The sequence below is a fragment of the Carassius gibelio genome, chromosome A2 (assembly GCF_023724105.1).
Source record: "Carassius gibelio isolate Cgi1373 ecotype wild population from Czech Republic chromosome A2, carGib1.2-hapl.c, whole genome shotgun sequence".
NCBI lineage: Eukaryota > Metazoa > Chordata > Actinopteri > Cypriniformes > Cyprinidae > Carassius > Carassius gibelio.
The window spans coordinates 22,742,634-22,764,727 of record NC_068372.1 but is presented as its reverse complement, the minus strand read 5'-3'; the positions used below and the strand labels follow the sequence as shown (position 1 = coordinate 22,764,727).

The following is a 22,094-nucleotide window of genomic DNA, read 5'->3' as shown; positions in this document are numbered from 1 at the left end:
AGAAAAAAGGCTCAGAAAATTATAACCGGACCTCTCACATCCACAGGGGCATTGCTATGGTTTCTGGGCCCCTTAGAAAGCATATTGAACTGGCCCCCCTTAAAACACATTCACTCAGGGCCCTTTGAATCATCCTAAAACCCTTTGAATAATAAAATACCCTACTTCTTATTCCATTCCCTGTTAATTCTGTTTGTATATAGCACACTTCAACATACAAATTGGACTATTTTGTTTATTTGTATATATACATATATGTATTATTTTACTGTGTCCTGTTGCTCTCTTGCTGTACACTGGAAGTTAATTCATTCACCACGACAAATTCCTTGTGTCTGTAAACATACTTGGCAAATACATTTCTTTCTGATTACTTACATTTTTTGTTAATGATTTAAAATAAAACAAACATTTCAGAACAAAATGTAAAAAAAAAAAAAATGTTCTGGGAGCTAATGTGAATAATGTGACTATCCTATTTTATGAATAGATAAATAAAGCTTTATTATTAAATTCCATGTGTCAATAGTGCCATGTATGATTATTAAAAAAAGAACATTTTACTGTTACACCACCATATTTTCGTGTAATTGGTTCGGGGAGTCTCTCTGAATCGTCTAACCTTCTCAATATAGCTATAATGCAGCAAAAGGGCGGAGGGAGAGTAGTCTGAATTGGGTTCTAGTATCTTGTACTAGCTTACACATTGAACTCATTCGCCAGCCGCGAGTGTTTCCAAGTCAGCGGGTATCGCATCAGTTGATCTGCTGAAACTGCGCGAGTATCAACGTCTCGTGCGAGAACACCGCGCTGTGACCCATGTTTCCTGTGCGCTCGCTCATCTGTTCAGATGATGTCCTGCGAGGACAGCGATTGGCTCTTGTCTCAGACCTTCCCCGAGGTAGTTGAACGAGTGACGAGCACCCAGCACGTGACCTCTACAGTAAGCTTCCTTCCGCTCCGGAGTATGACGTAGACTGCACCTCTTTATGTAGCCTCGCCAGTGAACGACGCTTTACAATGACGGTGAGTCATTTAGACGATGGGGAGGAAAAAATTCTAAAACATATATTGTTAAAACATTTCAGATCAGCTTCGTTTCTAACATAATTGTTTATTTGTTTGTTTTTTAGATAAAATGTTGAACACTAATCTCGACTGAACGTTCGGGGTTGTGTTTATGTAAATAACTTCGCAGTGATTGGGTAGTTAATGCGTGACGTGCCCATTAACCTTTTTTTATAAACATACATCATGTATATAAATTAAAAGGGAAAGCTGTATTTTATATATATATATATATATATATATATATATAAAACATTAAATTATAAAATTAGCTATTTTATTAAGAAACACTATTCACACAAGCAGAAACTAGCTCTTTATTTTAAATCCCATGTCTTAATAATTCCATTCATATTAACTCCAAAAAATGAGGAGTTACGTGGATTATACTACATTACACCACGGGAAATGTCAACTTTTTTATTTACACACACACACACACACACACACACATATTCTGTTCAGTAAAACATTCCATTACCAGTTGCAAATTTTACTTTTGTGCTGTATTTTACTTCAAGTTTTTATTATTATTTTGGCTATATTTCTATAGTTTTTCAGCAATCAGTAATATAATACATCCCTTAAGAAGCTTAATATCTAATATTAAACATTTTTAATTTAAACAGGCGCAAGTACCATAAGCGAATTGTGTCCATATTTAGATTTGGACGCATTTTAGATGCATTTGTTCCAAATGTAGTTTTTGAGGAAAAATATGTAAATGTTCCATGTAGAGCATGACCTCATGGATCAGAACAATGAGTCAAATATAGCCACTCATATGAGACACATAACATCTGCTATGATACCACAGTTGGACTCAATAATTTTCATATAAACATTTATTTACAAATGAAGTGCTCATTTTGAACACAGATAAATTCTTAAGGGGGACAGACAAAGGAGCTGAGAACAATATGTCTTTCTGAGTATGTACATTAAATCAAGCAAGTACAGTCAAGATTTATTTTGTATATGCTTCATTTAAATTTAAAAAGTATATATTATAAGAAATATACTGCACTTTTTTTCCTTAGGTCTCTTCTCTGTTTTAAGAGTTTACTAATATCCAACAATTTCTTTTAAAGCAGAAGGCCTGGGTATTGAAACTCAAAGCCAGACTCCAGGGTTTTCTTTGGCACCACTTTCTGGCCTTGTGAGAGGATAACAGCTCTCTCAGAACCAAGGAAGACATCCAAGAAAAATCCAGGCACAGGGAAGATAGTAGGTCTTGTTAGAGTCCTGTCCAATGTCTTTGTGAATTTAAAATTGGTATTCAGTGAAGGGGAAACACCATTAATACCTCAGGCTCTGTGGATGGGTCCTTCTCCAAGGCATGTGCGATGATGCCAGCAAGGTCTGACACATAGATTCAAGGGAAGAGCTGTCGTCCTGAGCCAAGGGTCCCACCCAGGCCAAGCCAGAAGGGGATCAAAAGAGAAAGTGAAAGTCATGACATTTTTCAAGTATGGTAACACATATTTGGAATTTGTGCTCTGCATTTAACCCATCCAAGTGCACACACACATTTATTCATTTAGCTGACACTTTTATCCAAAGCAGCTTACAATTGCTATATATGTCAGAGGTCATTGGTCACTCTGGAACAACTAGGGGTTAAGTGTCTTGCTCAAGGACACATTGGTGTCTCACAGTGGATTCAAACCCATGTTTCTCACACCAAAGGCATGTGTCTTATCCACTGCGCCAACACCACACACAGCAGTGAGCAGTGAACACACCATGAACACACACCCGGAGCAGTGGGCAGCTATATATCCAGCACCTGTAGACCAACTGGGGGTTCAGTTCCTTGCTCAAGGGCACTTCAGCCATGGGTATTGAGGGTGGAAGAGAGTGCTGTTCGTTCACTCCCCCCCACCTACAACTCCTGCCAGCACCGAGACTCAAACTAGAATAAAATTACACTTCTGTTCAAAAGTTAGGAATCAGTAAAAGGCCATTCTAAATTGTGGAAAAGAGTGTCATATGCAGTGTGTCGAATGTTTACCGTGTGATCGACGCAAACTGGAACTTAACCGCAGCCATGTTGATATGGACGGCAGGTGACCTTCTTTCAACTCTAAACTATCAGCATTATAGTACTTAACTGTTTAAATGTATAGGGGGTAGCAATATGGTATATAAATATGAGTTACAGTTTTTGTAATAATTATCTTAATACAACCTTTTGTAATTTATTGGGCATTCATAATACCTATTAAATGCACCATGCTATGTCTGCTGACAATTAATACAACATTAAAATGAATCAGAGCTTTTCAATTTGTTGAGTTCACTCTGATCCAGTTAATAATAATAATGTAGGGATGGGTGGGGGGTACCACAACCAGTTTATTTTATTATTATTATTTTTCCCTCTCTAACATCTCCACTAATATTCTGCAGGAACTTCAACTTCTGAAAGCAGGAATGTGTTGACTAAGGTAGGCTATAATTCGTTAAATCCAAACTATGAAGTCATTACCTTTTATGTAATGTATGTTGTATTTATTCCTTCCTATTTCCTTTTTTTATTGTAATTTTTATTTAGGTGTTTTCTTCTTGTGACCTGATTTTCTACTATGGATTTGAGGTCTACTAGTATACAAGGTGCCTTCCATGTCCTTATTTTACTAGAGATATAACCCAATGGGTACAGAAGATTAAAGTACACAACTGTATTCCGTAGTATAGTTTGTCCTAGTTTGCTTGTTACTCTGAAAGATGCCAGCAATATACTGTCAGTGAGGATTTGAAACCACTGCAATAAATTTGATTAATTGTGGAACTTTAAAAGTCAAATAGATATAAATATAAAAAATAAAAAATAAAAACAGATTGGGTGCTAAAATTATTTTCTATGTGACTAAGTAATTTATGCATATTCATATTGAATTGGCTTTTTAACTGTTTTAGGTATTTCCAACAAGGATGTCCAGAACGGTTTAATTACTGAATATGACTCTTTACTGCCAAAAGTGAATACACAATATGACTATAAAATGTGAAACTTAATTCCAGTCTCTGGGGATGGGGGTAGTTCTGTATAAATATTTTACAAACTTTATTTTAAAAATGAAAGCTGCATAAAAACATTAGCACATTTATAATAGATTTCAGTCAGCTAATCAATATAAAAACACTATAGGTCTTTAGGCTGGTGGTGTTGTTGTTTTTTAGGTGTAGTTGTTGACCTTTTTCATTCCCTACTGGATCAGTCACCATACAAACTGATGAAATTATACAATTTATTGTCCAAGATTCATTTTTATGTGTCTGATCCAATGAGGTTTAGAGCCTGATGACATCTGTGTTCTGAGGGCTTTTCCGTGCAGCATAGTCCAGGGCAGTGCCTTCAAAGAGTCTGGCCATGAATGCCAGACCATCAGCTTTGATGTAGGAGCGTCCAGCAAACGTGTAGAGGACAGGATTGGCACAGCTACTGATAAACGCCAGAGCGGACGTTACAGCACGGCTGGACTGCCAGATTTTATCCAGTCTAGGGACAGATAGAAAATGTGGTTATTTTGGTTCTGTTGACGTTTAGGGAAATATATGTGGAGTATACTTTAAAATCTTCAATTCATTTACTCAATTTTGAGTGGGTATTCCTCTGGTGTAAGAGCTGCTACCACCTGACCAGAAGACAAATGACAATTCATACGTGTTCACAAAGATTTAGAAAAAGATTACCAAAAAGAAGTTTAAATAAAACGACTTACTTGCACTATATTAATAAAGTGGTAGGGAAGCCAAAAGATGCAGAACGTCACAATAATGGCTTGAATGAGGTTCTCACTTCGTATCTTTCTCTTGAACTTGGTCTGTCTGAGGCGGCGAAGGATACACACATAACTGCTGACTATGATCACATATGGCACCAGAAAGCCCACTACTGTCTCAAGTGTGTACTGAAATACCACCTGTTCATAAAAGACAACTATGTATGAATTATGTAATTGTGCAAGGCATAAGCACTGTCATCTGTTCATTATAATAAAATAATCAGTTTGATCTCCCGAAGGGGTTTATATTGTTATAGTAATATCCTATTTTTGTACAGCAGTGATGTCCAATCCTGCTCCTAGAGGGCCACTGTCCTACAGAGTTTAGCTCCAAGCCTTACTAAGCATATTAGAAACTTCCAGGCAGGTGTGTTGAGGCATGTTGGAGCTCAGCTCTGCAGGACAGTGGCCCTCCAGGATTGTGTTTGGACACCCATGTAGTAAAGTAATATTAATAGTGAAGTCATCCGAGGTTGTTTTCTATATAATTGGTAACTAAAGCCAAGTTGGTACCAATTGTGTTTATATTAGTGGAACTCATTCTTTTTTACTTAAAGGCCCCAGCTTTCCAACATTACGTTCAACGTCCCCTTATATAAGTTATAATTATTACTTCAGTATTTAATTATTATATTTTTAATAACAGAAACTAGGAGTGTTAAACTGTATATTCTTTAATAAAACAATAGAATATTTTGTAAATAGGAACTGAAATGGTTAATAAAAATATTTTTCAAAATACATTTTTAGTTTCTACCTTGATTTTTTAAAACAGTTTATAAAGTTAAATTATTTGAATATGATTTAATGAATAATCATGCACTCCCCACTCATGGAATTCCAAACTTATATAAACCCAAAAAAAGATATTTTGAAGAACTTTGGTTGCCAAACAGTTTCCAGAATTATCACTGCATGTTAAACTTCATGCAAAGCAATGCATTTCCATTGCATCACAAGGAAAGTTCATGGATCACCGCAAATGTTCGGTTACCAAAACTCTTCAAAATATCTTATTTTATGTTCTGCAGAAGAGAAAAAGTCAAATTTGGAATGGCATGAGGGTGAGTAAATAATGACAGAATTTTTGTTTTGTTTTGTTTTTTTGAGTGGACTAAACCTTTAAAAAAATGTCAGTCATTCTGTGACCCACTTAAAAAATTTGCTGAGGCCCTCTTATGGTACAACTGGTGTGATATGAGAAATGTAAAGTACAATGCTTAGCAGTATGATATACAGTGCTATTCTCAAGTATTAATAGAGCATAGAGACTCACATGCTGTGGACACGTGTGATGAGTTGCGCACACAGTGCGGTTCTTCCCATTGTAATTCTTAATTTCTTCTCTGAACATCAAAGCAGGAAGTGCCAAAAGAAATACAACAATCCACAGGCCTCCAAGCACAACTATTACTGTCCGTCTACGAGTGCAGGCATTCAAGTATGTGGGCCACATCACTGCCACTAGTCTCTGTAGACTCATTATCGTAATGATCATAATAGAAGCATACATGTTTGTATTGCACAAGTAAAAAAGCAGCTTGCACATGACACTTCCAAATATCCAGTTCTGCTTGGCTAGGTATATTATAAAGAAAATCGTCAGACACATCAGACAACCGTCTGCACAAGCCAGGTTGAGGATGAGCAGGGTGGTGACGGAGCGTTTGCGGGCACGTGCTAGGATGCTCCATATAATGAAGAGGTTGCCAGGAACACCCAGAAGGAAGACAATGCTGAGGATGAGGGCCCCAAAAGTGACAGAGATAGTGTTACTCACAATGCTGTCATCTGTACGGTTTGTCTTGTTCCCATTATCTGATCCCGTCAGGGAGGCGTCAGAAAGACTGCTGGAATCAGAAACCAATGTTATTTGAAGCTGGAAAATGCTTTCATATCACTAACTCTTGGGAAGAGGAAAGGAATGAAAAAAATACATTTTATTTCTTTCCAGTAGGAAAGTCGTGTTGTCACCTGTTCAATTTGTATGCTCTATATCAAACACTGCTGTAGGATTTACAATGTGAGTAGAACATTGAATTAAACATGAAATTTTGAAATAGAAAGACTGAAATAGTATTTCCTTGTAAACATGCTCCAAAAATATAACAAATTTGAAAAAACACAGGATATCCGATTGGTGTATTCCAAATGATGTATTTTGCTTTTATAATATTCCCTTCAGAGGCAAATAAAGTATAAGCCAGATCTGGGATGGGCTCTCAGCAACGATGTTAATATTGCTATTCTGCCAGTAATAAAAAATAAATAAAAAAAACCTTGGAAACAACATGCTACAACTTGCTGTGTGATCTTGAGCTCAACTACTATGAACGCTAATGCTGTTTTATCAACTGATCATATTCTCACACACCCTCATCTGAAAAGAAACCATTCTATAAATATGCAGCTATACGTACGTATTTTATTACAGCAATTGTCAAGAAAAGAATACCATATTTAAAGACAAGTTAAAAGAACATAAAGCAAGGAATTTAATGAAAAAGAATACGAAGGGTTGCGAAATGAGCTGTAATGAACTGTACTTCACTTTTAGGATCATGTACAATACATTCCTCACCAACTAACTGCACTGAGGGGGCATATACACGACACCTCTTTCAATATTATAATCCCTACAGTGCAAGAAGATAAGATTGTCCAGTTTGCAATGTTGTCACTAAAGCTGTCCCTGATTGTAAAACAGTGCTGACCTCAGAGCCTCAAAGATGTGTGAAACTGAGAAACTGGACAGAGTTGCATCAACAGAGAGTGGCCACAAAGGATAAAATGGAGATGGAGATGGAAAAATTGATGGATTATGGGAAATACTGTCATGTTTTTCTGTAAGGAAACACTTTATTAACATTAGAAAACTGAGAAATTATGAAAGAGAAAAATAAAGGGAGAAAAGGAATAGAATCAAAGAACATTTCTTTTAACTTACCAATACATTTGATTAGATCTGAATGGCTGAACTGTATTTCCAGATGTGACCAGATGGACCTGGTTAGGTTGTGCGGTCTCCAAGCTGATGTCTCTTTTTCTTTGCCTGTCTCAGATAAACTTTTAAATAGCTTCTTCTAAATTTTGTAAATTCTTGTCTTTCCGTGATCCCACTTTATGAAATGTTATATACTATAGCAATCAAACACACTTACTGTATGCTTATAAATGTCCAACTGCTTCTTTCTGTCACTAAACTGCTAGTTTCTTATTTACTCCACCCCCATCCTTTCTCCTCCCTAATATTTCAACACACCAATTTATCCATGTCTTTTTTTTTTCTTTAACAAAAGTACAAGGATTTTTTCTTACCTGCAGGCTACAGCATGCAAGGAGAATGCGGGAAGGAGTGGGTGAGGTGCATGACACAGTTCCACACCTCAGCACCTACCCACTTACTCTTTGCTCTGACCAGCTTTAACTTGTCTAATCATTCATCATAGATTACTATTCTCTATTACTGTTATAACTTTCTCTGTTTACTTAAGGATTAAATACATATTCTAGCTTAATTTACTCACTGGCATGTTCCCTGACTTTTCTCCCCTCTGTGGAACACAGTAGGAGAATCAGAAATAGAAGAATATTTTTTCTATATAGTAATGAATGGGGATTGCTAGACCTACTGTTAGGCTCCCAAAGTGATTCTTACAACTTTAAGAATTACAGAATCTCAGACACTGATCTTCTGAGACATACAATAGACACACACTGTGCATTAACATTTAGAGATCTCTTCCCACATCTCAGTGAGAGAAAATGTGGGAAAACACCCCTCACATATGCACTGGTTAGTCCACTCATCCCCTTCATGACTCTTCACCCTCTCCTTCCCCTTAGGACTCAGTCAGTCATGCAAATTTCACAAATCTACTGTTTCAAACAGTTTTATGTGTGGTCAATATAAATACATCTGGTGCGACTGTTAAGGTTTCACTCTCACGTCAACAGAACAAACAAAACAGAACCTGTTCTTCTGATGTGGGAGATGTTCCAATGATGATATTTGATTTGTTTTCATCCCCAAACTATAGGTATTTTATGTTTTTACAACTGATTTGAAGATTTCTCCGTTCTGGTCTGGGTATATAAGTGAAGTGGCATAACATTACTGGGCCTTCTGTAGCAAGAATGACCTCATAGCGTAAAGTGTGAAGGACCATAGGGCACACCAACTGTATCTTTAGAGATCCAGCTAACACTTGGTTTTAATTCAAGTGTACTTAGATTGTAACGGCTTATAGGGAATTTCTGTGTAGGTCAACTGGATGTTGTTCGACCAACCTAAATGCTGAGCCTGACCTCTGTTTATTGTAATATTACTCTAGCTAAGTGCACATGGGAAACCATGGCATGACCATACCAAATATACTATCAGGGAAAGTAATGTTGGTCGGCTTATACCTATAGTAGTGGTGACCTATGAGAAATGATGTTTTATTCAAGTGTGTAAAAACAAAAGTACATTTAGACTGAGCAAGCACTAAAGAATTAGCCAATTACCTCTGTACAATAAGCAAGACCTTACACAACTCAACTTCAATATACCATGTCTTTTGAAGTGATACTTATTTGTAAGGTATATTATTCACTTGGTACTCAGAAGAGTATTAAATAAAAGGGCAGAGAAGAACACAGGAGTCTGGTCCATCGAAAAAAATGTATGCTATATGGAACTTTCAACACATGGTAAGCAGTGACAATACTTAACACGTTTGAAAATGTAGATTTTTGTTTGCCGTTATGGTTCCATCAGGAAATTATGGCCGCATCCACAGAAACGTTACATCACAAAAAATGTTATTTATAGTGGAAAAAAGGTTCTTTACAGCCTGAAATATTAAATAATAGTCAGAAAAATCTGTTTTTTTTTCACCTTTAGACAAAATATATTTTTTAAAGTGTCATATTTGATACATCATTAAGCTGAATATTGAGCTTAAGTGATTCAGAGGCCTCTATGTCCCAATAATATGTTTTAGAATTTATTTTAGTTTTTTGATCAAAGATCTGTAGTTTTATTTGTGTTGGGTAAAACATACATTGCAATTATGACTGAGAAATGTGTACAAATAAAATGTATTATTAATTTTTCAACAACAACAAATATATATATATATATATATATATATATATATATATATATATATATATATATATATATATATATATATATATATAATATTACTAACAACATAAAAGTTATTCTACTTCCTAAAAATCAGTTAAGATTTCACACCAGAAGAAAGATACAGGTACAGGTATAGGCTAGAGTTTGGGCTTTATAGGGTTAAAAAGTTACTTAAAAAATTGCTGTGAAAACTTAATTTAGAGTCTATGGTATAAAGATGTCAGTGAATATGAAAATATATTTTCCCACACTAACATGAGTAAAGTCTATCAGTGTCTATTATCAAAAATATGACACATTCCTAACTTACCATACTCCAAATAGGAAAGTATATATATGAGACATTTCTGAGAAAAAGAGAGAGAGAGTGCGGTGGGGGTTAACTTAACAAGGAAATTCACTTCCTTATTTCTGACCTATGGGTCATTATTCAGTGACTTGTTTCTCATGAGTAACATTAGCTTCTACAAACTCTCATGGGTTCAGTAAAACACCAAAGTGAGCTGCTTAATCACTGCTTTGCATGAGGTTTATAATAATATCATATTTGAATATAATGTCATTGTGACGTGATAGGAGGCTGTGTGGGAACTAAACATACTAGCTTTCATTGTTGTCCACAGGATGGCAACATTCTCCCATAAATGTGCTTTTAGTCTAGTGTGTGTGTGTGTGTGTGTGTGTGTGTGTGTGTGTGTGTGTGTGTGTGTGTGTGTGTGTGTGTGTGTGTGTGTGTGTGTGTGTGTCAAAAGACATCACAGATTGCTGCTGACGAGAAGCTCATGCATAACTCTGATATTTTACTTAATGAAACGTGCCACCTTACAATCAAGCCCTGTGCTTAAGACCATACGATCCAATTTCAGAAAGGCTCATATTCTTTATATGCTCTATTCTCTTCCAGAATTATGGCTATTCACATCACTAAATTAAATGGGAAGGTAATTCCAGCACTGATGAATGCCAGACGGAGGCCTTCGTGAATCAACAGCAACAGAAGCCATGGAAAGCTCCCTTCCAAGTATCAGACACGAGACGAGCTTTAAAATAAGACAAAAGATAATTATTGTGAGAATTGTCAGAGAGCAGGAGAAAGAGGGAGAGAGAGAGAGAACATGTTTATTTAAGTTTTTCATCTCCCGTCTCAGACAGAGTGCAGACTACAGAGGATAATGAGAAACAGATCTTACAGGGAAAGGGAAAGGAGGGAGAACTGGGATAAAGAGTTGGGGAGAAGGAAGGGGTGGGACAAAGAAGGGGGAAAGAATGATGGGAAGAGAGAGAGGGCATGCCTATCGTTATGGCGTCACGGATGGATCAGCCTTCAGCATCAGTGTCTAAAACAAAAATAGCCACTATGTTGAGTTAAGCATGTGGAAAAGAAATGAAATATGTAGCCTATTTCTCAGAACCAGTTTGCCAGACCAGGTTTTCACTGGTGCTTGTCCAGGGAATTCTCTGTTAGACAGAAGACAATGTGTTTCTGCTTTAAAAAAAAAAAAAAAAAAAGGTGTTGGAATAGATTCTTGTGGGTATCGTAAAGTTATACTTCACTCTAAAATATGTGGTTGTGCTCACTGGCCAGTGAAACACACTTTGCCGCAAAAACGGGCATATTAAGCTAAAAAAGAGGGGGGTTGTTGATAGACAGGTTAAATGGCGAATAGGGAGCGCGTAACGGTACTGAGGAATCCGCCCAAAGGCAATTACGGGTAAAGAACGTAAAAGAACTTGATGTAACTTTGTTGCTCCATGGCGGTGGAGGAGTTATGGGACAAATGTCAGATCAACGGATATGTGTTATTTAACGTGACCCTGTGTTGGACATAAGGCTGTGAACATGGCCGGTTCTGGACGATGGAAGTTCGTGAGATGAAGTTATAATAATGTCACGGAAATCGTAAGCGAATCTAATGGGAAGAAAAAAGTTCAAGAGATGAGCAAATGATAAACTGCAAAAGCGATGCGGAGATAAGAAAATGATCCATGCAAACGTGATACTTCAGCTTGAGGATAACTTTTAATTCTTTATTGTAATAAAAGGAAGGCGCATGAAGGAGATAGCGGACCGTGCACGGTGACATTCTGGAAAAGCTGAATGACTTCCATCAGTTTTAAACGGAGCCGATATTGAGAAGTGTGTGAGAGAGTCAGTGATATATATCTGTAGCCGGTCTTCGTCGTACTTTTCTGGGAGTGAGCGATGGGGGCCGCACCGGGCTCGGGCTGGGAGGAGGGAGAGTTCGAGTTCAAGCTCGTGTTCGAGGAGGATCCGCCGCGCCAGAGCCGCTGCGGCCCAGAAGACACCGAGAGCGGCCAGACGCACCAAGAGCCAGCCGGTATGAGTGGTCAGATGAAAGATGGGACGGGTGAAGCTATACATATTGGAATGGTGCACATGAGTGGTTATAGATCTGGGCTGGTAACAGATGTTCTAGGTTTCTAGTAAAGTTTAACATATAAATAATCTCGATTGTCTCCTTGAGCAGTCAGTTACTTTGCGCTGTATTAGTAGCTTTAGATAAGTAATTAGCGTTTCATTAATAAGGTTAGCCTATATTAGAAACCCTCGGAATATGTACATGAAATAGTTTTAAATCTACTTTAAAAATATAAAATAAATATGAATGGGTCAATGACGTGATGACGATCATGTTTTTACCCTAAAATACATATAAATCTTTTTAATTTCTGAATTAAAAGTAATTTTCTAATAATTATTTTTTTAAAGTGGAATTTGTAGTTTGGCTAATAATCATCAAGTTTGCTTAATTTTGTTTTATTAAAGTTTTGGGAAAAAAACGTATCTTATAAAAAATTATAAATTGAAAGGACCTTCATGTTGAGTCCAGGTCATTAAGTTTTTGTTTATTTATTAAATCAGACATTTTAATCTTTAATGAGAAGGAACAATTTGTTCAGGTCAGATTAAGTAACCTTAAGGACACTTCTTTATATTAATGGCTCAGTTTTGTTTTACATTCACAGATATGTCTGAATTAATTTTAAAATAATATTTAAATTAAAATTAAATTAAAATTAAATTTAAATAATATTTAGGCATTACGTTATGGACACTAGTTTATTTAAGGTGAAAAGAAAATATTTCATTGCGTTTTGCTTGATGATTGTTACACCACTAGACATTTTTGTTGTTATAAGATTTTTGTAGAAATGTAAAAAAATATATATATATTATTCATATAAATTCAAAGAAGTTGATCTTGTGTTTTGAACTTATATAGAAGACTTTGAATGTATTTACTCTTAGAAAGGGGCACAATTTTTAATGTCTCTAAAGAATGCTTATATGCTCATGTAGTCTGACTCACTGTGTAACTAAGTTTTATCGGTTGAAGTGTGCGTGTGTTTATGGGTAAGTGTGGAGCACAGTGCAATGTGTTTTTAATCAGCTGTGCGTGTGAGCAGAGTTAACAGCTGCCATCTGGACCTGAACCCTCAATCTCTGTTTACTGAGCATGCATTTAGATACCTCCCTCCAATATTCCCTCCTTTTCTCTGCCCTCTTTCCCCCTCCTGGCACACATTCTGTTGTACACCTATCCTCCGCCTTTCTGGTGTGAAGTTGTGGAAACATGCACTTCAGGTTTCTGTCTACACCGCATCACTATGCAACTGATTTCTTCAGATGTTTACTATATTTTTAAGCATTGCCATATTTAATTATTTATTTTCTTGTGCCCTTTATCATATTAACAACTTGAAGGATTAGAAATTGCCGTGTAGGTCCCGAATGTTGAACTTCACAATTGCCCTGCAAACACTTACCATGGTAACCATAGTTTACAGCAACAATAGAGCGGTGACTGCGAACATGGACCTTTCCAGTCTGAAAGGTTGATTTTAAAGTAGCTTTTATAATATCTGAAACATTCAATCAGACAAATCTTTTTTAAGTGTTAAAAAATGTAATTGATTTATTGTAAACAATGTTTTTTTTTAAATTAATTAAATTATTTTAAATGAAGATATATTGGGTTAATATATTATTTTAATTAAAATTTAAATAATCATAATTATGTTTTTCATTAAAATGTGCATATTTGCTATTGATGCAAGAAGGAATGTGAAGAAAAAAAGTGAGCTCAGAAATCCTAATGACAGAACAAAAGTATATAAAATAAGAATACAGATTAAATAAAGTTACTGGATTTTTGTTGATGTGTTTAGAGTTACCCCAGTTTTTTGTAGAAACATTAACTGAAGAACCTAGCATTTTTGAATAAATTGTCATTGATATGCTAATGTTTTGTGAGATTTCAGAAATCAACCTATTAGGAAAACCTTGTGGATGCTTTCTGAGGTAAACAAGTCTGTGTGTACTGGTGGAAATAATAAATGACGTCTCCACAAAGGCTTCCCTGTGTTTGTTATGATTTTCCTCCAATGAGAGCCCTCGTGTCTCACGTTTCAGCAGTTGTTTATACCATATGCATATTCATGCAGTTCGGAAAGCTTGATTTGCCATGTACAATAATCGTTTTTTTTTCTTCACAGATACCCACTTGACTTCCGCACAGGCTGGCCAACCCGTGGGTATCCCACCGTCAGCCGGTCGCAGGGCTGGGATGCATTCCCCACCCCCCAGACGGGCATTAGTCAGGGAGTTCAGTGAGACTTATGAGAGTCTGCCAGCAAGATCAGTACAGGTGGGAGGCACATTTGCCTGAGTTGTTGATTTATAGAACATCCTGATACAAGCATCGTGTTACACATTGTGATTAAATTCAGAGGTCTGGTTTTAATTTCAGGAGTTCGTTTTTGTTGCCCAGTAATGTTTATTGAGAACAAAATTGGTTGCCATGAACTGTTGTGCATATTTTATTTTGGCACATAAGGGCTGCAAATAAATATTAGCGTTCAATTAAATGTAAGTATCCTTTTCCATTTATCCATTTAAAGTCAACCAAAATCAAACCAAAATCATCCATATTTATTTAATATGTGTTTCTGGCCTTATTATACATCATTCATCAGTAAATTATTACAGAGAAAAACATGTGTATCTTTATAATGTCATTGTGAAGGAAAAGATCAAGTCCTTACTCTCGGAATGTCTTGTTTCACTCAAAAATACCAAAGTAAAAAATGCAATGATTCCAATCTCGCTTTTGATTCCTCATAACAATACCTGTCCCTTAATGGTCCCATTAATGACTATTTTAGTACTTTTATGAAAAAAAAAAATCTGAAAAGAAATTCAAATTCATTGGCAAATGAAGAGAAAAGTCTGATCTTTAACTAATATGAAACTACACATTGTCATATAGACCGTAGTGTTAACTCAACCTATAAACAAAAAATTGAAGTAAAGCTGAAATATTATATATATATATATATATATATATATATATATATATATATATATATATATATATATATATATATATATATATATATATTAAAGTGACGACCTAAACTTAAAAAATAAAATAAAAAGCTAAATCATTTTTAACATTTTAAACTAATGAAAATGACAAAAAAATATAAAAAAATTCTTAAAACTTAAACTATAATTAAAATTACAATAAAAATACACAATATTTTAAAAATGCTATAAAAGTTTATACATAATGTTAAATAATACTACATATGAAGAACTAGTCAATAACCACACTGATTTAAAATGTACAGGTAGTTGTTAGATTTATATGTTTCGTTTACTAAAAAGAAGTCATATCGTTCAGGGATCAGACTACGCTGGTTGTGCTGCTTTTTTTGATTCACTAAGAAAACCTGAGCAACTGACTGATAAGTATGTTTCATTCAGGTGTCAGTCTACATGTTTTATGTTTTAGATTTACTAAAAGAACTGGCTGACAAGAATCTTTCATTCATAAAAACTCTGCTGTGTGTTTCAGTCATGCTGTAGATTCATTAGTTGTGTTGTAATGTTGCTCAATGATATCACAGTTTTATTATTTTTTGCCCACAATGATATGGCACCCTCTTCTTTTTCTGTTCTAGGTTTCAGAGTCTAGAGTGCTTGAGTGCCCCAGCATCCAGATCACCACTATCTCCCCTGAAGAGGACTCAGGTCCAGCAGGGGGAAGTTACTGGGACGGCGGGGGTGGCTGGGACAGGGAGCGTCTATACCTGCCCCTGCTGGACTCTTACCGTGATGTCATGACAGGGGCAGGTTCCCTCAGTCCAAGCCCCAGCCCTGCTTCCAGTTCCTCATCTCGTGGGTGGCTGAGTCCAGCTTCCAGCTGTGATTCTCTCCTGGTGGAGGAGGACGAGCTCAACGAAGCTGCTGCCCACTTCTGCCTATCACCCTCCTCACGCCCCACGTCCCCTGGGGGCAAAAAGCGCAGGAACTCCCCACTGGCCTCCCCCTGCACCTCCCGCAGAAACAGCTACTCCGAAGATCTCTCCTCCCTCCCAGACACAGGAGAAACCTCGGCTCAGTCTCAGTCTCCAGTGAGCTGTGAGCTCAACATCCCACAGAAAACCAGGAAGACCTCTCTGGAACAGGTGTTTTTTTTTGTTGTTAAAATATGTCTGCTAAACTCACTGATGCTCCATTCTTGGTAATCAAATGAAGAATTCACTTACATTCTGTCATATGACCATCCTGGTGTGTTTATTATGGGTGTTCACAATCCCTGTGCTAATCCAGATGTCATCAAGAGATATCGAATCAGAGCTGACCCTCGCTCAGACCTCTCCCAGCCCCCTCCCAGAGGTTGCTCAGCTGAGAAGGGAGCCTCCCTCACTAGGGATGGACTACCTGTCTGTGCCTCCTGCTCTGGGCTGGGGCAGAACCAGGGCCAGCGCTCACAGTCCTCTCTTTAGGTTTGTACACAACTTGCATACTGTGAATTATGCACTGAATACTACATGATTTCAAGAGCAGTATTTTTACAGTAAATAACCATACTATACTCTATTTTCTGAATTTAACATGCCGTATTCTGAGGTCATGTGATAATGTGATAGCATACCACAGTTTGAAACACTAATCATGGAATGAAGCATGCTGTTTTCCACACTAAACTATTTTAGAAATCCAAATAATGTTAATCTTTGGCCTCTTACCGTACATTGTCTCTGCTTCTTATATCCTGCCCCAGATCTAATGCACTGCCGCCGCTTGACTGGCCGCTGCCTTCACAGTTTGATCAGTATGAACTGCGCATAGAGGTACAGCCCAGACCACACCATCGCGCTCATTATGAAACTGAAGGAAGTCGAGGAGCAGTAAAGGCATCACCTGGAGGCCATCCAGTAGTGAAGGTGATGCTTTAATGTACAGTCCTGTACAGTAGATGCTGTTACTTCATAATGAAAGTGACATGACATTCAGCCAAGTATGGTGACCCATACTCAGAATTTGTGCTCTGCATTTAACCCATCCAAAGTGCGCGCACACACACACACACTGTGAACACACACCCGGAGCAGTGGGCAACCATTTATACTGCAGCACCCAGGGATTCAGTGCCTTGCTCAAGGGCACCTAAATCATGGTATTGCCAGCCCGAGACTCAAACCCACAACCCTAGGGTTAGAAGTCAAACACTCTAACCACTAGGCCACATCTTACAATCATGTGTATTTCTACTTTAGTTACTTGTATTGCTGATTTGAATTTGTGATTGTTTGTTGGTCTGCAGAAAAAGAAACAATAAATGAATACATATGTCAAATAAATAAATTAATACAAAAGGCATGACCTCTGTGGAATTTCACATATTTAAAAACAGCCACTATTTAAAACGAGAAATGAGAATACACTGAAATTACTTACAGGAGAGTAATTTCCTCAGCTAATTGAATTGATGTTTTTCTTCTTTTTTTTTTTTTTTTGCTTTGTTGTCCAGCTCGTAGGTTATACTGAGAGACAGCCGCTTTCCTTGCAGGTGTTTGTAGGAACTGCTGATGACAGATCAATACGTCCTCATCCTTTTTATCAAATACACAGGTAAAACACTAACGTGAGATTTCGCTGCTTTGAACAAAAGTGGTAGAAAGTGGTAGATCCATGGCTTAACATGTGAAATACCTCTCTCCACACAGAGTGACAGGGAAGATGGTTGGCACAGCTAGTCAGGAGAGCATCCAGGCTGGCACCAAACTCCTAGACATCCCACTCAACCCAGAGAACAACATGACTGCCCTGTAAGACTCTTGAGCCCTGACTGTATCTCCTGGACACCTCAGTAAGTGATCATACCTGAATCCCTGTTTCCCTCTTAGCATTGACTGTGCAGGTATTCTAAAGCTGAGAAACTCTGACATTGAACTCCGGAAAGGAGAGACAGATGTAGGGAGAAAGAACACTCGAGTGCGTTTGGTGTTCCGCACACATATTCCTCTGTCTCCACCCATCATCCCCCCAGGACGAGTCTTAGCCCTGCAGGTGGCGTCTTTACCCATTGAATGCTGTGAGTGCAGCAAATCACACTTAACTGAGACTACTTTGTGTAATTAGTCTCTTTTTATTTCCATCCAATACACTATGATCTTCACTCAAATTTAAGCTTAAATATCTGCCTGCAGCACAGCGCTCTGCACAGGAACTTCCTGTAGTGGAGTCTATCAGTCTTACTTCCTGTTCAGCAGAGGGAGGCGAGGAACTACTTCTAGGTGGGACCAACTTTCTACCCACCTCCAGAGTTTTCTTTATGGAGAGAGGATCAGGTATTATAGTAGGCTTACATTAATGCACATCACCAGAAAAGCTGTTCTTTTGAACTTCAAAGAGTACGGTTAAATATATAATACAAGTTATCAAATAGTGCAACTTTTTTTAGTGAAAATTACAGCTTGGATGAATGCAAAGGAAGAAACTGACATCATTTCACAGATTGAGTGCTGATGTTGTATTTATTACTTATTTTTTATTTCTAGATGGCAAAGTCCAGTGGGAGGAGGAGGCACATGTGGACAGGGACAAAAGCGATGAGGTAAATTGAACATAAACCGTATCTGTGAAAAAAGGCAGCTGTTTTAATTTACACTGTGTGTTCATTGAAAATAAATGAACAAATTCTGCCTGTATTTTCTATGGTGCAGAATTTGCTATGTGTACGGGTGCCAGCCTATAACGATCTTTCACTGAACCACCCAGTATCTGTCTGCATGTACGTGTCCAATGGGAAGAGGAAGAGGAGCAGCACACATTGCTTTAAATATCTGCCCAGTGAGTGTTACACAGACAGCCATTAGCCATGCTCCCTCTGCACATGGTATTTATCTGTACTGTTGACAAGAGATGCAAAATATGTCTTGTGCATATTGTGTGTAATAAAGAACAGATTCTCTTTCACAATCTGAAGACACTTTTAGCTCAAGCATCATATGTTGTTTTGATCTCAAATAAAATGTTCCAAAAGGCATCGCAGAAAAGCAGTTTTACAAATTTTTCTTATTTTTTTAAATAAATAATTTTTATTCTTTAAGGATGCATTACATTTATCAGAAGTGAACATAAGGGAATGTATAATATTACAAAAGGTTACCATTTCAAATAAATGCAGTTCTTTTGAACTTTCTATTCATCAAAGACTCAAAAAAGGATCACAGCTTCTACATGTGTTAAATATTAAACAGCACAGTTCTTTTCAAAATTGATAATAATAATAAATGTTTCTTGAGCACCTGAAGCATCGTATTAGAACAATTTGTATGAGTGTTTCTGAGTAATGGCTACTGAAAATGTAACTTACATTTTAAATGTAAAATATATTAAAATAGAACAATTTCTTTTAATTTATAAAAATATTTGACAGTATTGTATTAGCTTTTACTGTATTTCTTTTAATCAAATAAATGCAGCCTTGATGAGCATAAGAAATTATTTTTAAAACATTAAATTAAATTGAATTTTTGAATGGTTGTGTAATAATTATATAAAATAATTACATACAATTATATGTAAAACAATTTATTACAATCATACATAATTTTATTATAGGTAATATTTCTTGTCATTTTATGTAAAATTTATAGAATATGATTTTGGATTATCATATTACATCTGTGATGTTGAGTCATATGTCTGCATAAAAAAGTCACTAAGTGCTATAATCTGTTGGCTTCTATGTTTTCCTGATTTTCTAGTCATGTTTAAAGAGGAAGGTCCACTTCTGTCCCGTCCTTCTAGCTTGCCCCTGGAAGGGGTGACACTCTGCCCCTTGGGGAGCGGCAGCACTGTTGACGTGAGGTCAGACCTATCCGCAGAAGACAGAAGCATGTCTTTCCACCTGCCTCCATATCCCAATGAGTACTCTGACTCCTCGCATGGCTACCAGGAGGACTACTGGCGTAAACCAGAAGTTACTGAGGACAGCGGAGGTCGAGGTGCCCTGACCGAAAGGCATCCCAGCTTTGAGAGCCTGGAGCTGGGCTTCACGGAGCTTCTTCCTCCCATGTACCCAAGAGCCTCACAACATCTTTCCTCCTCCCCGTCTCCCTCTCCATGGCTTGACTCGCCCTATCTGTCCTCCTCACCTTCTCCCTCTCACTCTTGCTCTCTGAGCCCATTCCCTGCCAGCAGTCCGATCTCAACTTCACCCCTTCCTCCTCTCTCTCACTCCCCATATCCACACGGTCCTTGTCCCCAAGAGATGTGTTCCTCACCTCCATCAAACACAAGCCACTATCAGGACCTGTGCCCACCTCCATACTGCCAATACGAGAGCTGGGAGCACCAGATGCGTCCCACTGAAAGAGACACGGGCCCCGGTCTGAAGTTAGAGGGACCCCCGGACTTCACAGGCCCTTCACCGATGCAGCACATCACACTAGAGGAAGGTGGGTATTATTGATTTAATATGTCATACTAGAGATGGACCGATATTAAAATTCTGAATGATAAGCCAATAATTAGTTTCAAGTTTTCACTGTTAACCAATAAATTGCTTATATTCAAATTCTGTGCTATTTTGTCTAAATAATAATAATAATAATAATAATAATAAAACACTAAAAACTAAAATCAGTTTTTTTCCCTCCTATTTCATATTCATATTTTACTATATTACTGTTTTCACTGTATTTTTGATAAATTAAATTGAGACTTGATGACCATAAGAAACTTTTCAAAAACATAAAAAAACATATATATATAAATGTATATATATATATATATATATATATATATATATATATATATATATATATATACATATAATTAAGCCAATAATTATTTTTATTGTTATGTGCAATAACCACGGTATGAGAATGGATTTTTCATTGCAATTTTACAGATCCGTATCTATCAATTAAATGATTTCTTCCACAATTTCTCATCCCCACAGTGACTGAATTCATCGGAGAAGATATAAGATCCTTTCAGATGGGGTCAAACATGGACAGTAGACCTGGATGACAACATCCTCCCAGTAATAGTCCAGTGATAATCAATGTATAGTTAATATCATACCAACATTTTGTGTATAATTTTTATTTGTATTATTTCATATTTTGCTAAATTATGGCAATAATAATAAAGACTGTGCTACTTAAGTGTTGTATCTGTGGTAAAAAAGAAGGCAGGCGTACAGTTGTAAGTATGTAACTGTTACTGGTTCCTGATTGCATATTAGAATGGAACTAATGTTTTTAATCTGTATGCAAAATAAATTATCATGATATTACTTTTATGTTTTGATCCACTAATATGCACATTTATGGGGGTAATTAGAAATGTAATGAACACATAATGTAAATCGAAACCGCATGCTCTTCTTCATTCCCTCTTTTATCTGAGAAACTGACTTCATTTCTGACTTAATATCTATTTGTGGGATCACTACAAGTCCTTTGTAAACAGTGTCTAAGTAGTTTAAATGTGACTTCACCCCTGCCCCTACACAGGAAATATTACAGGCCTTTCAAACATCTAAACATTCGTAAAGGCAGAATATCACGATTTATAATAATTAAACACAGGTTATTTTCACAGTCAACCAACTGTCAGAAAGCAATGTGGACGTATTGTGAGTAGTGACTTGTTTAGTAACTGTTATGGTTGGTTGACAAGTCTAAATGAAGGGGCATATTTCCACTTTCCCCTCTGGAAAGTGTGTTTTCATGTAACATTTTTATTAAATTCATATTTTTAATAGATA

The 22,094-nt window shown here is 36.8% G+C and overlaps 2 protein-coding genes across 3 annotated transcripts; one reads left to right on the top strand and one right to left on the bottom strand.

Annotated features, from left to right (window-relative positions):
* Positions 1 to 1,895: 1,895 nt before the first annotated feature.
* Positions 1,896 to 8,087, bottom strand: LOC128031785 (leukotriene B4 receptor 1-like). Of its 2 annotated transcripts, none has more exons than XM_052620219.1 (5): positions 7,807 to 8,087; positions 6,136 to 6,706; positions 4,797 to 4,997; positions 4,666 to 4,709; positions 1,896 to 4,573 (listed from the first exon to the last, which is right to left on the bottom strand). In XM_052620219.1, the coding sequence occupies exons 1-5, from the start codon at positions 7,812 to 7,814 to the stop codon at positions 4,366 to 4,368; spliced, it is 1,032 nt and encodes a 343-aa protein (XP_052476179.1). In that variant the 5' UTR covers positions 7,815 to 8,087; the 3' UTR covers positions 1,896 to 4,365. The 2 variants fall into 2 exon arrangements, with proteins under 2 accessions (XP_052476179.1, XP_052476171.1); XM_052620211.1 differs by having other exon boundaries at positions 6,136 to 6,709; positions 7,807 to 8,083.
* A 3,622-nt stretch (positions 8,088 to 11,709) lies between these two features.
* On the top strand, positions 11,710 to 21,627 carry LOC128031780 (nuclear factor of activated T-cells, cytoplasmic 4). Its single transcript, XM_052620196.1, has 13 exons — positions 11,710 to 12,335; positions 14,515 to 14,666; positions 15,985 to 16,491; positions 16,637 to 16,812; positions 17,091 to 17,253; positions 17,841 to 17,941; positions 18,037 to 18,138; positions 18,217 to 18,404; positions 18,520 to 18,660; positions 18,871 to 18,926; positions 19,036 to 19,162; positions 20,083 to 20,775; positions 21,282 to 21,627. Exons 1-13 carry the CDS (start codon positions 12,200 to 12,202, stop codon positions 21,350 to 21,352), a joined length of 2,613 nt encoding a protein of 870 aa, XP_052476156.1. The 5' UTR covers positions 11,710 to 12,199; the 3' UTR covers positions 21,353 to 21,627.
* Positions 21,628 to 22,094: the final 467 nt, after the last annotated feature.

Bases quoted from the DNA above. Each gene is read 5' to 3' on its own strand.
- LOC128031785 (XM_052620211.1), bottom strand. The intron at 4,710-4,796 runs GTAAGTCGTTTT...TCTTCTGGTCAG, and splicing joins ACTTTATTAATATAGTGCAA to GTGGTAGCAGCTCTTACACC. The intron at 4,574-4,665 runs GTAAATGAATTG...ATCTGTCCCTAG, and splicing joins GAATACCCACTCAAAATTGA to ACTGGATAAAATCTGGCAGT.
- LOC128031780 (XM_052620196.1), top strand. From the start codon at position 12,200: ATGGGGGCCGCACCGGGCTCGGGCTGGGAGGAGGGAGAGTTCGAGTTC. The intron at 18,139-18,216 runs GTAAGACTCTTG...TTTCCCTCTTAG, and splicing joins GAGAACAACATGACTGCCCT to CATTGACTGTGCAGGTATTC. The intron at 19,163-20,082 runs GTGAGTGTTACA...CTGATTTTCTAG, and splicing joins TTGCTTTAAATATCTGCCCA to TCATGTTTAAAGAGGAAGGT.